The 17,371-nt window shown below is 48.2% G+C and overlaps 1 protein-coding gene across 2 annotated transcripts in view; it reads right to left on the reverse strand.

Moving 5' to 3' along the window:
• Positions 1-17,371, reverse strand: part of LOXHD1 (lipoxygenase homology PLAT domains 1) — a 310,109-nt gene that overhangs the window by 11,259 nt on the left and 281,479 nt on the right. For both annotated transcript variants that reach the window (XM_074952316.1, XM_074952317.1), the window contains one exon: positions 2,125-2,295. In XM_074952316.1, coding sequence (XP_074808417.1) covers positions 2,125-2,295 — 171 coding nt within the window. The remainder of the gene's footprint in view (positions 1-2,124; positions 2,296-17,371) is intronic.

Raw genomic sequence — 17,371 nt, forward strand, 5'->3', positions numbered from 1 at the left:
TGGCCAATGCCAGGTGCTTCACAGGGAATGAGCAGAACGGGGCAATTATCAAGTGATCAATCCTCTGTTGTCCAGCCCCAGTTTCTGGCAGTCAGAGGTTTAGGACACCCAGATCATGGGGTTGCATCCTTGACCATCTTGGTTAATAGCCATTGATGAACCTATCCTCCAAGAACTTATCTGATTAATTTTTGACCCCTGTTATATTTTTGGCCTTCACAACATCCCCTGGCAATGAGTTCCACAGGTTGACTGCATTGTGTGAAGAACTTCCTTATATTTGTTTTAAACCTGCTGCCTATGAATTTCACTGAGTGACCCCTTGTTCTTGTGTTATGTGAAGGGGTAAATAGCACTTCCTTATTCACTTTCTCCACACCATTAATGATTTTAGAGAAATCATTCCCCCTTTGTCGTCTCTTTTCTAAGATGAACACTCTGTCTTTTTTATTTCTCCTCATATGGAAGCTGTTCCATACCCCTGATCATTTTTGTTGCCCTTCTCTGCAGTTTTTTTCCAATTCCCATATCTTTTTTTTGAGCTGGGCAACCAGAAATGCACGCAGTATTCAAGGTGTGGGTGTACCACGGAGTTATATAGTGGCATTATGATATTTTCTGTCTTATTATCTATCCCTTTCCTAATGGTTCCCAACATTCTGTTCCCTTTTTTTCACTGCTGCTGCACATTGAGCGGATGTTTTCAGAGAACTATCCACAATGACTCCAAGATCTCTCTCTTGAGTGGTAACAGCTAATTTAGACCCTATCGTTTTATAGGTATAGTTGGGATCATGTTCTCCAATGTGGATTACATTGCATTTATCAACATTGAATTTCATCTGCCATTTTGTTGCCCTGTCACCCGTTTTGTGACATCCCTTGGTAAATCTTTGCAGTCAGCTTTGGACTTAACTATCTTGAGTAACTTTGTATCATCTGCACCACCTCACTGTTTACCCCCCTTTCCATTTCATCTCTGAATATGTTGACCAGCAGAGATTCCAATATAGATATTTGGAAGACTCCACTATTGACCTTTCCATTCTGGAAACTGACCATTTATTCCTATCCTTTGTTTCCTGTCTCTTAACCAGTTACCGATCCATGAGAGGACCTCCCCTCTTATCCCATGACTGCTTACTTTGCCTAAGAGCCTTGAACTTATAAGTACTTTAGATAGACGGATGGCCTATTATGCAAGGGTGTCCAATTGAATGGAGAGAATTGAATTAAGATGCAGGATTTGTTAGGGTGTGTCTACACTTGGAGCTGGGGGTGAAATGCCCATCTGCAGAGCTAGCATGGGTTTGTCTCCTCATCAAGCTAATGCATTAAATAGAGTGTAGCTACAGCAGCACAAGTGGTGGGAGAGGCTAGCTGCCACAAGGATGTGCCTAGCGTCTCAGATCCGTCTGTACTTGAGGCAGCTAGCCGCTCACATCACCACACCTGCACTCTGTTATTAGCATGTTAGCTCAATGAAAGCTAGCACGGGTATGTCTCATCGAGCCAGGAATCGCACCCCAAGCTCCAAATGCAGATATACCTTGAGTGACATGATATAAATTGTCCAAGCTCCTCACGGCAGGGACCTGTGACATGCCTGGCACTTTCCTTGGAGCTATTAAATAATAATGCTTTCTCTCTCACCGCTTTGTAGACCAGTGTGTAAATTCACTGACATCAGTGGAGTTACCCTGGTGTCAAATCAGGAATAACTCAGAGTAGAATCAGGGCTATGGGGTTTTAAACCCTGCAGTCAAACTTGCAGCCCCAAGGCAGCTGGGGCAATGTTACCTGTAAGCCTTTGGAAACTGAATTTATTTTCCACCTCAAAGATTCAAGCCCATTATTTCTAATGAGGACATAACCTTGTATCATCTCTGCATATTGCCAGCATCAACAGATGCATATGGTGCCATCTTCACTTTCAGCCTAGAGTGAGACTCAGTGTGCTTCCCCCTCATAAACCTTCTCCCATAAAACCATGGGGCTGTGTTTCTACAGGCACTGAGGTAAACTAATCCTGAGAAGTACCAAGTGCCGGTCCGGTGACACTCAGCTGAGTGGTTTCAATAGCTCCAGATATCCGATGACTCTCAGAGAAAGTCTCCAACTTACATGTGCGCTCCTTCAGTTCCAGGATGTCATTATTGGCACAAGCCAGTTCTCTGATGAGCTGACCATCATCTTCACCTTTAGCCAGCCAGCGATCACACTGGAAACGGAAAGTCTTATCCAGGGTGGCGTCTTTCACTTCGATGTATTCCAAGTGCCAGCCAGGTGCAACTCCTTTTTGGTGAAAAAGAACAAATATATAATGCTTGGGTAGGTGACATACCCATCACCAGAAGGAACCTGTGGGCACTGAAAAGGTATGTCCTTTGTTTAGAAAGGCCATAAGTGGGCCCAGTGCTGTACAGAGGCAGAGAAGACAAGGTCGCTCCCCTGTGGAGCTTATCCTATAAGAACCACGTTCTGATCCTCTTACTCTGGCTGGGTGGCACCTTCCCTCTTGACTAGATTAATTGGTTTCTAAAAAGGAATAAGGGGATCAGAATCTGTGCCTATATTAAAAGAAATATCATGAGTAAGGAAGCAGGGCAGCCAGTTGTAAGGCAGCAGCAGCCCCCCTTCCTCTGGACCCTGTCATAAATATAAAGGGAAGGGTAAACCCCTTTAAAATCCCTTCTGGCCAGAGGAAAAATCCTCTCACCTGTAAAGGGTTAAGAAGCTAAAGGTAACCTAGCTGGCACCTGACCAAAATGACCAATGAGGAGACAAGATACTTTCAAAAGCTGGGAGGAGGGAGAGAAACAAAGGGTCTGTGTCTGTTGGTATGCTGCTTTTGCCGGGGATAGAACAGGAATGGAGTCTTAGAACTTTTAGTAAGTAATCTAGCTAGGTATGCGTTAGATTATGATTTCTTTAAATGGCTGAGAAAAGAATTGTGCTGAATAGAATGACTATTTCTGTCTGTGTGTCTTTTTTGTAACTTAAGGTTTTGCCTAGAGGGGTTCTCTATGTTTTGAATCTAATTACCCTGTAAGGTATCTACCATCCTGATTTTACAGGGGTGATTCCTTTACCTCTATTTCTATTAAAAGTCTTCTTGTAAGAAAACTGAATGCTTTTTCATTGTTCTCAGATCCAAGGGTTTGGGTCTGTGGTCACCTATGCAAATTGGTGAGGATTTTTAACCAAACCTTTCCCAGGAAGTGGGGTGCAAGGGTTGGGAGGATTTTGGGGGGAAAGACGTGTCCAAACTACATTTCCCAGTAAACCCAGTTAGAGTTTGGTGGTGGCAGTGGATATTCCAAGGACAAAAGATAAAATTAATTTGTACCTTGGGGAAGTCTTAACCTAAGCTGGTAAAAGTAAGCTTAGGAGGTTTTCATGCAGGTCCCCACATCTGTACCCTAGCCCAGGTCTACACTAGGACTTTAGGTCGAATTTAGCAGCATTAAATCGATGTAAACCTGCACCCGTCCACACGATGAAGCCCTTTATTTCGACTTAAAGGGCTCTTAAAATCGATTTCCTTACTCCACCCCTGACAAGCGGATTAGCGCTTAAATCGGCCTTGCCGGGTCGAATTTGGGGTACTGTGGACACAATTCGACGGTATTGGCCTCCGGGAGCTATCCCAGAGTGCTCCATTTTGACCGCTCTGGACAGCACTCTCAACTCAGATGCACTGGCCAGGTAGACAGGAAAAGAACCGCGAACTTTTGAATCTCATTTCCTGTTTGGCCAGCGTGGCAAGCTGCAGGTGACCATGCAGAGCTCATCAGCAGAGGTGACCATGATGGAGTCTCAGAATCGCAAAAGAGCTCCAGCATGGACCGAACGGGAGGTACGGGATCTGATCGCTGTATGGGGAGAGGAATCCGTGCTATCAGAACTCCGTTCCAGTTTTCGAAATGCCAAAACCTTTGTCAAGATCTCCCAGGGCATGAAGGACAGAGGCCATAACAGGGACCCGAAGCAGTGCCGCGTGAAACTGAAGGAGCTGAGGCAAGCCTACCAGAAAACCAGAGAGGCGAACGGCCGCTCCGGGTCAGAGCCCCAAACATGCCGCTTCTATGATGAGCTGCATGCCATTTTAGGGGGTTCAGCCACCACTACCCCAGCCGTGTTGTTTGACTCCTTCAATGGAGATGGAGGCAATACGGAAGCAGGTTTTGGGGACGAAGAAGATGATGATGAGGAGGAGGTTGTAGATAGCTCACAGCAAGCAAGCGGAGAAACCGGTTTTCCCGACAGCCAGGAACTGTTTCTCACCCTGGACCTGGAGCCAGTACCCCCTGAACCCACCCAAGGCTGCCTCCTGGACCCAGCAGGCGGAGAAGGGACCTCCGGTGAGTGTACCTTTTAAAATACTATACATGGTTTAAAAGCAAGCATGTGAAAGGATTACTCTGCCCTGGCATTCGCGGCTCTCCTGGATATACTCCCAAAGCCTTTGCAAAAGGTTTCTGGGGAGGGCAGACTTATTGCGTCCTTCATGGTAGGACACTATACCACTCCAGGCCAGTAACACGTACTCGGGAATCATTGTACAACAAAGCATTGCAGTGTATGTTTGCTGGCGTTCAAGCAACATCCGTTCATGTGTTATCCTCAGGAGAGTGAGATATAATCCATGGTCACCTGGTTGAAATAGGGTGCTTTTCTTCAGGGGACACTCAGAGGAGCCCATTCCTGCTGGGCTGTTTGCCTGCGGCTGAACAGAAATGTTCCCCGCTGTTAGCCACAGGGAGGGGGGAGGGTTGAGGGGGTAGCCACGCGGTGGGGGGAGGCAAAATGCGACCTTGTAACGAAAGCACATGTGCTATGTATGTAATGTTAACAGCAAGGTTTACCCTGAAAGAGTGTAGCCAGTGTTTTATAAAATGTGTCTTTTTAAATACCGCTGTCCCTTTTCTTTTCTCCACCAGCTGCATGTGTTTCAATGATCACAGGATCTTCTCCTTCCCAGAGGCTAGTGAAGATTAGAAAGAAAAAAAAACGCACTCGAGATGAAATGTTCTCCGAGCTCATGCTGTCCTCCCACACTGACAGAGCACAGACGAATGCGTGGAGGCAAATAATGTCAGACTGCAGGAAAGCACAAAATGACCAGGAGGAGAGATGGCGGGCTGAAGAGAGTAAGTGGCGGGCTGAAGAGAGTAAGTGGCGGGCTGAAGAGAGGGCTGAAGCTCGAATGTGGCGACAGCGTGATGAGAGGAGGCAGGATTCAATGCTGAGGCTGCTGGAGGACCAAACCAGTATGCTCCAGTGTATGGTTGAGCTGCAGCAAAGGCAGCTGGAGCACAGACTGCCACTACAGCCCCTGTGTAACCAACCGCCCTCCTCCCCAAGTTCCATAGCCTCCACACCCAGACGCCCAAGAACGCGGTGGGGGGGCCACCGGCCAACCAGCCACTCCACCACAGAGGATTGCCCCAAAAAAAGAAGGCTGTCATTCAATAAATTTTAAAGTTGTAAACTTTTAAAGTGCTGTGTGGCATTTTCCTTCCCTCCTCCACCACCCCTCCTGGGCTACCTTGGTAGTCATCCCCCTATTTGTGTGATGAATGAATAAAGAATGCATGAATGTGAAGCAACAATGACTTTATTGCCTCTGCAAGAGGTGATCAAAGGGAGGAGGGGAGGGTGGTTAGCTTACAAGGAAGTAGAGTGAACCAAGGGGCGGGGGGTTTCATCAAGGAGAAACAAACAGAACTTTCACACCGTAGCCTGGCCAGTCATGAAACTGGTTTTCAAAGCCTCTCTGATGCGTACCGCACCCTCCTGTGCTCTTCTAACCGCCCTGGTGTTTGGCTGCGCATAACCAGCAGCCAGGCGATTTGCCTCAACCTCCCACCCCGCCATAAACGTCTCCCCCTTACTCTCACAGATATTGTGGAGCACACAGCAAGCAGTAATAACAGTGGGAATATTGGTTTCGCTGAGGTCTAACCGAGTCAGTAAACTGCGCCAGCGCGCCTTTAAACGTCCAAATGCACATTCTACCACCATTCTGCACTTGCTCAGCCTGTAGTTGAACAGCTCCTGACTGCTGTCCAGGCTGCCTGTGTACGGCTTCATAAGCCATGGCATTAAGGGGTAGGCTGGGTCCCCAAGGATACATATAGGCATTTCAACATCACCAACAGTTATTTTCTGGTCTGGGAATAAAGTCCCTTCTTGAAGCTTTTGAAACAGACCAGAGTTCCTGAAGATGCGAGCGTCATGTACCTTTCCCGGCCATCCCACGTTGATGTTGGTGAAACGTCCCTTGTGATCCACCAGAGCTTGCAGCACTATTGAAAAGTACCCCTTGCGGTTTATGTACTCGCCGGCTTGGTGCTCCGGTGCCAAGATAGGGATATGGGTTCCGTCTATGGCCCCACCACAGTTAGGGAATCCCATTGCAGCAAAGCCATCCACTATGACCTGCACATTTCCCAAGGTCACTACCCTTGATATCAGCAGATCTTTGATTGCGTGGGCTACTTGCATCACAGCAGCCCCCACAGTAGATTTGCCCACTCCAAATTGATTCCCAACTGACCGGTAGCTGTCTGGCGTTGCAAGCTTCCACAGGGCTATCGCCACTCGTTTCTCAACTGTGAGGGCTGCTCTCATCTTGGTATTCATGCGCTTCAGGGCAGGGAAAAGCAAGTCACAAAGTTCCATGAAAGTGCCCTTACGCATGCGAAAGTTTCGCAGCCACTGGGAATCGTCCCAGACCTGCAACACTATGCGGTCCCACCAGTCTGTGCTTGTTTCCCGAGCCCAGAATCGGCGTTCCACAGCATGAACCTGCCCCATTAGCACCATTATGCATGCATTGGCAGGGCCCATGCTTTCAGAGAAATCTGTGTCCATGTCCTGATCACTCACGTGACCGCGCTGACGTCGCCTCCTCGCCCGGTAGCGCTTTGCCAGGTTCTGGTGCTGCATATACTGCTGGATAATGCGTGTGGTGTTTAATGTGCTCCTAATTGCCAAAGTGAGCTGAGCGGACTCCATGCTTGCCTTGGTATGGCGTCCGCACAGAAAAAAGGCGCGGAATGATTGTCTGCCGTTGCTCTGACGGAGGGAGGGGCGACTGACGACACGGCTTACAGGGTTGGCTTCAGGAGGCTAAAATCCACAAAGGGGGTGGCTTTACATCAAGGAGTAGTTCAGGCAGGACTTCACGGAGGGTTCCAATAAGAAATGGTGCACCTAAGTTATTGTTCTTATTGGAACAAGGAGGTTAGCCTGGCCTCTGATTGATACATGGCTAGATCTACCTCGCTGCACCTTCTCTGTGAGTGACTGCAGTGTGACCTAGAGGAATGAGTCCCCTAGACAGGGCAGGAGGCAAATGAGTACAAAACAAATCTGGTCTATTTCTTGTTTTGATCCACTCCTTCTATCTTTTACATCTTTGGCTGGCAGCAGACGGTGCAGAAGGACTGCATGCCATCCACATCTCATGGCTGCTCGGCAGAAGATGGCACAGTACGACTGCTAGCCATCCTCATCTCTTGCCTGCCTGGCAGAAGATGGCACAGTACGATTGCTAGCCATCGTCATCTCTTGCCTGCCCGGCAGAAGATGGTACAATACGATTGCTAGCCATCGTCATCTCTTGCCTGCCCGGCAGAAGATGGTACAATACGACTGCTAGCAATCCCTATTGCCTGCCTGCTCACCATTAGACGGTTCAATACGACTGACTGCAGGACTAAAGAGAATGACCTGGTCAAGTCACCAAAAATTTAGTCCCTGCGCCCATGTCTGCCCAGGCGCTCCCAGCCGACGTGGCCAGGAGCACCTCGGACATGACGAGGACGGGTACCAGTCATACTGCACCGTCTGCTGCCAGAAGGCAATGGGTTGCTGCTACTGTGTAGCAATGCCGTACCGCGTCTGCCAGCACCCAGGAGACATACGGTGACGGTTACCTGAGCGGGCTCCATGCTTGCGGTGGTATGGCATCCGCACAGGTAACTCAGGAAAAAAGGCGCGAAACAATTGTCTGCCCTTGCCTTCACGGAGGGAGGGAGGGAACGGGGGCCGGACAATATGTACCCAGAACCACCCGCGACAATGTTTTAGCCCAATCAGAGTGCTCCATTGGGCTGCTCTGGACAGCACTCTCAACTCAGATGCACGATTGTTTGCCGTTGCTCTGACGCAGGGAGGGGCGACTGAGGACACGGCTTACAAGGGTAGAGTTCACGGAGGGTTCCAATAAGAAATGGTGCACCTAAGTTATTGTTCTTATTGGAACAAGGAGGTTAGCCTGGCCTCTGATTGATACATGGCTAGATCTACCTCGCTGCACCTTCTCTGTGCGTGACTGCAGTGTGACCTAGAGGAATGAGTCCCCTAGACAGGGGAGAAGGCAAATGAGTACAAAACAAATCTGGTCTATTTCTTGTTTTGATCCACTCCATCTATCTTTTACATCTTTGGCTAGCAGCAGACGGTGCAGAAGGACTGCATGCCATCCACATCTCATGGCTGCTCGGCAGAAGACGGTGCAATAGGACTGCTAGCAATCCATATTGCCTGCCTGCTCACCATAAGACGGTTCAATAGGACTGACTGCCGGACTAAAAAAAATGACCTGGTCAAGTCACTAAAAATTTAGTCCCTGCGCCCATGTCTGCCCAGGCGCTCCTGATCGACCTCACACAGGCGACCAGGAGTACCTCGGACATGACGAGGACGGCTACCAGTCGTATTGTACCGTCTGCTGCCACAAGGCAATGGGTTGCTGCTACTGTGTAGCAATGCCGTGCCGCGTCTGCCAGCACCCAGGAGACATACGGTGACGGTTACCTGAGCGGGCTCCATGCTTGCGGTGGTATGGCGTCCGCACAGGTAACTCAGGAAAAAAGGCGCGAAACAATTGTCTGCCCTTGCTTTCACGGAGGGAGGGAGGGAAGGGGGGACTGACGATATGTACCCAGAACCACCCGCGACAATGTTTCAGCCCCATCAGGCATTGGGATCTCAACCCAGAATTCCAATGGGCAGCGGAGACTGCGGGAACTGTGGGATAGCTACCCACAGTGCAACGCTCCAGAAGTCGACTCTAGCCTCGGTACTGTGGAAGCACTCCGCCGAGTTAATGCACTTAATGCACTTCTGTGGGGACACACACACTCGAATATATAAAACCGATTTCTAAAAAACCGACTTCTATAAATTCGACCTTATTCCGTAGTGTAGACATACCCCTAGAGTTCAGAGTGGGGGAGGAACTTTGACAGACCCCAAGAAGGCTCCCCACATGTTGGGGAAGAGTCAGACTAAGTGAACTAGACTGTAAGTTCTTCCACTCTTTTTCTGTACCCCACTTTGCTGCTATTGCAGATATCCTTGTGAAGCTCTGTGTTGAAAGGAGAGTTCACAGTGGATACATCACAGATGCCATTAGAGAGTCAAGACTTACCTCTCTGCAATACTAATTATTTCCTATTCTAAGTACAGGGCAATGTAACTGTTCGTAAATTGGACTTTTTAAATGGGGACCATCATATGTGTGTGTGTGCACACACCATAACATGCATACAGACACATAAGAGATCTCTCTCTCTACAGAAGAGAGAGATAGATGTATACACTTAATCTGGATTGATACCTCGTAATTATCCCCCACACTTTTAATTTCAAAACCCAGAGGCGGAGACTCTGTCTTTTGAAAATCTGGCCCATTGTGTCTGGGGTTGGGAACGAAGCAGCACCCTGATACGTGACAATGATTCTCGTGTTTTCACTGGGCTGCACAGACAGCGTACACCCAGGAGCAGACTTGCCGAGTAAGAAGGTGCTGCATTGGCACAGCTGCCTTTCAGGGAACGAAACCTCAGTTGAAGCATTCTGTTTCAAAGCTGTCTTTGTAAATGGACCCAGATCCTTTGAAGCCAATGGAGTTACACCACAAAAGAACAGGAGGACTTGTGGCACCTTAGAGACTAACAAACTTATTAGAGCATAAGCTTTCGTGAGCTACAGCTCACTTCATCGGATGCATTCAGTGGAAAATGCATCCGATGAAGTGAGCTGTAGCTCATGAAAGCTTATGCTTAAATAAATTGGTTAGTCTCTAAGGTGCCACAAGTCCTCCTGTTCTTTTTGTGAATACAGACTAACACGGCTGCTACTCTGAAACCACAAAAGAATGTAGCCTGTCGCGGGCCAGATCCTCAGCCCAGCCTGGGCTGGGTTCTAGCGAGATATGGGAAGGTAAAGAGTAGGAGCACCTCAAGCACATGCAGCTGCTCCTCAGGAGCTATTTCAGCCCTGTGCTTCCCTACCGTAGCCCCATTGCAGAGAGAGGCCAGAGGATCCACTGCTCTGCCGATCCACCGGCTTCACCCCTCCCTTGGCCTAACCAGTCCTAAGCCCCTGTGAGCTGCCCTGCAGAGATCCTCTAAAGCAGTGTTTCTCAAACTGGGGGTCCCAACCCAAAAAAGGGTCATAAAGCTATGGGGAGGGGGCATGTCATGAGATCACAAAAAATAGGGCTACATACATCCGGGTTTTCCTGGACATGACTTTGATTTTTGTCCTCCGATCTCTGTCCGGGTGGATTTTTGGAACATGAACAAATATCCATGATTTTTCCTTGCTTGTCCTTTTTCCTTGCCTTCAAGGTGGCCAGACAGCTGTGGCTGCTGGCCAGGTGCTCAGCTCTGTTAGTTCTCAGCAGCAGCACAGAACTAAGGGTGGCATGTTATGGTGAGTTCTGGGGGGATCTGCTCTGGTGCCGCGAAAGCTATGTCCGGTACCGAGAATGGGAGGGCGGGGTCATAACAGCCTGGAATATTTTCAGAGGGGGGGCCCAGCAAAAGAAGTTTGAGAACCTCTGCTCTAGAGCAACCCTGCAACCTGATTCCCTCTCCCACCCTGATCCCACTGTCTGGGGATCTCTGGGGCTGTAGACGCCAGGGCTGACTTCATCTCTAAATATGCGTGGTTTGCTTTACGCTTGTAACAGACATGTTCCTTGAAGACCTAAAACTGATGCCAACAGGAGCTTGGGATGCACAGAAGGGACCAGGCTGGGATCAGGCCAAGGTGCACTGTATGAAAGCCTAGAGGGTCTTTATTGACTTTGCTGCACTTATGCTGGGGATGAACTTAGACCAACGTGTGTGTTGTCTCTGCTGCAGTTTTATAAGATATTAAGTACTAAGTGACTGACCAGTCACTGCTTTTTTTGTACAAACTTAGTCTTAAGAACAGTCCTGGTCACTGCTGTGCCTTTGTCAAACATGCTTTTTTCCTGATCACCGTAACAAGTGCTGATTACCCAGATCAATGTTTTTAACAAAAGGTACTTAATCCCGAGCCTGTTCTGCTGTCACTGAAATCCCCAGCAGCAAACCTGTCCTAATAAAACCCACGGCTATGACACGTAGGCTTCCCGCATGGTCCCCCTTTTTCAATAGCAAGCAAAACATTTCAAATGTAATTAGAGGAGAAGAGCTTTGGGGAAAACAGAATCCCTTTGCTGGCTTGACTCTGGCAGTTGTGCAATTTAGTGTCATGTAGGCAGATGTATTATCTCCTCCAAGCATCCTTAGCCACAAGGAGCAGTTCAGTTCTTCCATCTGTTTTCTGTTCGTGGGGTTGCTGGAGTTGGCAAGTGTGAAAAGATGGCCCCAGCCCCATAGACTAACTAGTCATGTCTATTGTCTGCAGACACCGATCCTTTACAGTTGTATGAGAAAAATCCAGTTCAGACTTACTCAGAAATAGTTATAAGCTCCCCTTCCCAGTTATTGAGACCTCCCTTACTGCTGGGCAGAACCAGAGATGACGCGTGGGTGGGGGGGTGAGGATCCCAGATTTTTGTCAGGGTTTGCTGGCCCCACTTGGTCACATGCTTCCTCAGGGCCCCTCCCTGTGGCCCCTGGGGAGAGGCAGCAGCAAACAGGTGGGAGCTGCAGGGAGAGCCACTGCTTTTGCTGCTGCCTCTCCCCACGGAGCTTGGGGCTAACACCTAGGAGTTGCAGGGAGGGGCCGCTGAATGTAAGAGGGAAGGTGTCTCGGGAGCAGGTGACTCAAGCTCTTGGGGGGGAGCTGAACCTTTAAATTGTGCCCCCCCCACTCTCAGTAGGCACCAGTCATCTCAGAGCCCCTCCCCCCCCCCCCGAGTCCCCCACTGCAGGGCAGAACCCCCAAGTCTGGTAGGCATTCCGGTAGGCAGAGATGGGGGGGGGGGGCTCTGCAAACTGTACTTTAACTGTAAAAGAGCCACATGTGGCTCACAAGCCGCGGTTTGGCCATCCCTGAATGATAACATCTGCAATTGCTAGTACTTGAGACAGATTTCAAAAAATCCACTTCAGGTAGTAAAATGACTGTTTTAGGGGGTCAAGAAGGAATTGTGTTCCCCATTCCCTCACTGCAGCATTGCACGATTTGCTGGGTGCACTATGGCTTTCTTTTAGTCTTCCTCTAAAACATTAGATACTGTCCACTGCCAGCACTAGATCTGATAATGCATTCCCCTCCATGTGGCCCTGCTACACTGCTCCTGCTTATCTGCCCACCAACCACTCTATTTGACCATATCAGGCATCATCTGTAAAATGGGACAATACACATAAACCATATTGATCGGAAATGCAAAACAAATGTGTGAGGTCATCAGGGTGGGGAGAGACAGGCTGGTAGATGGTAGCACTTGCCAAGGCTATAGGAGTCAGCTGAACACTGACAAACTCATAGCTGGAAACCAGACCAGCTCACCTGTATGGTAGTATTGTTCAAGAGACTTGTAAAGATGTCTTCAGTGTTTAGTCTCCATAAAGGCTTGTAAATTGCCGCATGTTTTAATCTTACTTGTAATGTCTGTATCCCTAATGTGCTATAAGGTGATATATAAATTTTTTGCTTTATAACTGTAAAAGTGCTTGCTGCGAACTTGTGAACCCAAGCAGGAGGAGGGTTCCCACACTCATCAAGAAAGACTATCAAACCTAAGTGGGCCATTGTGAAGCATCACAATACGAAGACTGAGCAAATGGCCCTCTCACAGGATAATATGATGCTACATGCAAGGAAGCTCGTGCCGTCAGCTGGAATTCTGGAAGAAGGGAACGGAGACCGCCCACATGAAAATTCTACATCTCTTTGCTGTTTGGATTCTCACAGAGCTGGAGCTAGGAAACAGAAGCAGAGAGCCCCAGGCTCAACCTGGGCTAGCCCTAAAAGACATTCAGTGCAGACAGATTATTACAACTCTGTCACCTTTTGGGACCACAAACTGTAACTCAATTGTGTATATACGTTGCCTGTTTAAATATGTAAATAACTCTCTCATTTCTTTTTCCCAGTAATAAATTCTTAGTTAGTTAGTTTTTACTATAGGATTGGCTACAAGTGTTGTCTTTGGTGTGAGAGCTGAAGTACAAATTGACCTGGGGTAAGTGACTGGTCAGTTGGAACTGGCAATAACCTGAATATTTTGTGATCTTTGGTGTAAGTGACCATTCATCACTAAGTCCAGCTTGCCTAGGTGGCAAGATAGATAGATTGGAATGCACAAGGGGATCTCTCTGCGACCACATGGTAAGACTGTTACAATACTTAGGAGTTCACATTTGTTATGGGGCTGGTGAAATCTAATAATAGAATATACCACCAGTCTGGGTGTCTACCCTGCTTTTGACAGTCTGCCCTGAGGCGTGAACCACTCCAGACAGTATGTCAGTGAGATATTTCCTTTATATGCTTTTATTTAGCATTTTTCATCAGTGGATCTCAAAGTGCTTTCCAAAGGAAGTCCGTATCAAGAACAAATCATGCCAAACCAACCTAATTTCCTTCATTGACAGGGCTACTGGCTAGTAGATAGGTGGGAAGTAGTAGATGTGCTATATCTTGATTTTAGTAAGGGTTTTGACAGTCCCAAATGGCATTCTCATAAGCAAATTAGGGAAATGTCTAGATGGAATTACTACAAAGTGGATGCACAACTGGTTGAAAGACTGTATTCAAATAAGAGTTATCAATAGTTTGCTGTCAAACTGGGAGGTGTATCTAGCAGGGTTCTGCAGGTGTCTGTCCTGGGTCTGGTACTATTCAATATTTTCACTAATAACTTGGATAAATGGAGTAGAGGGTATGCTTATAAAACTTGCAAGTGACACCAAGCTAGGAGGGATTGCAAGCTCTTTGGTGCACAGGATTAGAATTCAAAATGACCTTGACAAACTGGAGAATTGGTCTGAAATCAAGATGAAATTCAATAAAGACAAGTGCAAAGTACTTAACTTGGGAAGGAAAAAATCAAATGCACAACTACAAAATGGGGACTAACTGGGTAGGTGGTTGTGCTGCTGAAAAGGATCTGGTGGTTATAGTGGATCACAAATTGAATATGAGTCAACAATGTGGAGGCAGCTGTGAAAAAGGCTAATATCATTCTGCGGTATATTAATTAAAGTGTCATGGGAGGTAATTGTCCCGCATCATTTGGTGCCGATGAGGCCTCAGCTGGAGCACTGTGTCCAATTCTGGATGTCACACATTAGGAAAGATGTGGACAACCTGTAGAGAGCTCAGAGGAGAGCAACAAAAATGATAAAAGGTTTCGAGGAAAGGCTAAAAAAACTGGGCATGTTTAGTCTTGAGAAAAGAAGACTGAGGTGGGGGGACCTGATAACAGTCTTCAAATCTGTTCAGGGCTGTTATAAAGGGGATGATGATCAATTGTTCTCCATATCCACGGAAGGTAGGATAAGAAATAATGGGCTTAATCTGTAGCGGGGTGATTTCTGTTAGATATTAGGGAAATTTTTCTAACTATCAGGGTAGTTAATCTGTGGAACAGGCTTCCATGGGAGGTTGTGGAATCCCCATCATTGGAGGTTTTTATAAACAGGTTTGACAAACACCTCTCAAGAATGGTCTAGGTTTACTTGGTCCTGCCACAATGAGGGGGCTGGAGCTGGTGACTTCAAGGTCCCATCTAGCCCTGCATTTCTATGATTCTACGATCCCCAGTTTACAGATGGGGAAACTGAGGCACAGGGAGGTGAAAGATATGCCTAATATCATCCAACAGGCTAGTGACAGAGCTAGGAATAGAACAGTCTTGTATATTTCGCTTCATTTGTGTTCTGGTGTGGTAAATGGGCCTACAAACTTACCCTATTTGTGAGCTCAATTGTAAAAATGAAGTGGAAAGATCATAAAAAGTCACAATAAGTTATAATAACCAATGGGAAAAGGTGATAAAGCAAGACAGACTCAATGAGTCCAAACAAAAAGGCCTACTGATATAACTCAAGGACTGTGTTAAGATCATACCTGGTAAACAAGAAAAGTTTGGAAATGGAAAGCAATAAACCAAAATTGGTACATCAGAGTTTAGGCTTAACTGGTGGACAAAATAATGAGGGTATAGTCTATTCTACCCATCATTCCCTTTTTGGGGTCCTCAAATAAGAAACTATGGGGAGTTTTCACCCCCCGGTGTGTTCTTTTCTTTCTTCACTTTATTTATTCTCTTTCCTATCCCTCACCTTTTTCCTTCTGTGTAATAAGAGTCTGGCTTAGCTGGCCAGGTCTGTATAGCTTGAAGCACAGCTGCTGTAAGCCGGTGACCAGAAAGTGGCAGCTAAATGCAGCTGGCCCTAAAGGCCCTAAACAGCCGGCTGCTGGTACAAGTTTGCCAGGTCTCGGAGTGGCTGACAGAACTCTATGCTGTGCTTGTGTTTCTCCAGCAGTGAGGTTACAAGCGAGAATCAACACCAGAGACAGAAACAGCATTGCCTATCTTCTCTGTTCTTTTCTCTTCCCTTCTTTGTGTGTTTGTCTTGCTGGCTTCTAGGAAACAGAATCAGACTTTAACAGCAACAAAAACTCCTGCCCATCTCAGCTGACTTATTTCCCCAAAGGACAGTTACTACCCTCGTTGGTAGCCTCTAAGAGACTGCCAGACAGGATATTTTCCTTCTAAAGACTCTCTACAGGGAAAGGGAACAAGGGATGCTGTTACGCCTCATTCAATACTTTACATTTCAAATGCTTTAACTGTTTTCCCTTCTTTTCTGCATCATTAATAAAAGGCTAACAGGATTTTTAATGGTGTGCTTCAGAGACTTCCCAGTTGATATGCCAGACAAGCCCGCACTTATAACGCCAACAGACCCTGGTTGTCATCAGCCGGGATGAAACCCGGGATCTCTGGAGCTTAACACATAAGCCTTGACTGCATGAGAAGATGTGTGTCTCTTAGCCAAGGCTGTAGCAGATTCATCAATCTCTAGCTCAGGGGTGGGCAAACTTTTTGGCCTGAGGGCCACATCGGGGAATAGAAATTGTATGGCGGGCCATGAATGCTCACAAAATTGGGGTTGGAGTGTGAGGGGGGTGAGGGCTCTGGCTGGGGGTGCGGGCTTTGGGGTGGAGCTGGGGATGAAGAGTTTGGGGTATAGGAGGGTGCTCTGGGCTGGGACCGAGGGGTTTGGAGAGCAGGAGGGGGATCAGGGCTGGGGTAGGGGTGCTGGAAGGGGTGCAGGTTCCAGCTGGGAGTGCGGGCTCTGGGGTGGGGCTGGGGATGAGAGGTTTGGGGTCCAGGAGGGTGCTCCCGGCTGGGATCGAGGAGTCTGGAGAGCGGGAGGGGGATCAGAGCTGGGGCAGGGGGTTGGAGCATTGGGAGAGGCTCAGGGATGCAGGCTCTGAGCGGCGCTTACCTCAAGCGACTCCTGGAAGCAGTGGCATGTCCGTACTCCAGCTCCTACGTAGAGGCGTGGCTCTGCATGCTGCCCCATCCACAGGCACCGCCCCTGCAGCTCCCATTGGAGCGCGTAGGAGCTGGAGCAGGGTCATGCTGCAGTTTCCAGGAGCGGCTCCCGACCCAGTGCCCTGGCCGGAGTGGGGCCAAGCCATGTGGTGCAGCCCCCAACCCAGTGCCCCAGCTGGACCTCTGAGTGGGGCAAGCTCCAGACCCTGCTCCCCAGCAGGAGCTTGCAGGCCGGCTTAAAACAACTGGCGGGCTGAATCCAGCCCGCGGGCCGTAGTTTGCGCACCCCTGCTCAAGCTGGTTTAGGTGCCACTAGAGGGGGACAGAGCACCACACCAAGCAGGCATGGGTTACGTACTTCACTAGCTGAGAAAGTACATCCTGAGCTTCAGAGACTTCCCAGTTGATATTCCTGATGAGTCCCCACTTGTAAAATTGATAGACCCCGGGCGTCATAGGGTGGGATCAAACCTGGGATCTCTGGAGCTTAATCCATGAGCTGGTACTGCATGAGGTAAAAGACACATCTCTTTTAGCCAAGGCTATAGCAGTCTCATCAATCTCTAGTTGGTCTAGCTGCCACTAGAGGGGGACAGAGCACCACCCCAAGCAGGC

This window comes from Natator depressus, chromosome 5, assembly GCF_965152275.1.
Source record: "Natator depressus isolate rNatDep1 chromosome 5, rNatDep2.hap1, whole genome shotgun sequence".
NCBI classification, from domain to species: domain Eukaryota; kingdom Metazoa; phylum Chordata; order Testudines; family Cheloniidae; genus Natator; species Natator depressus.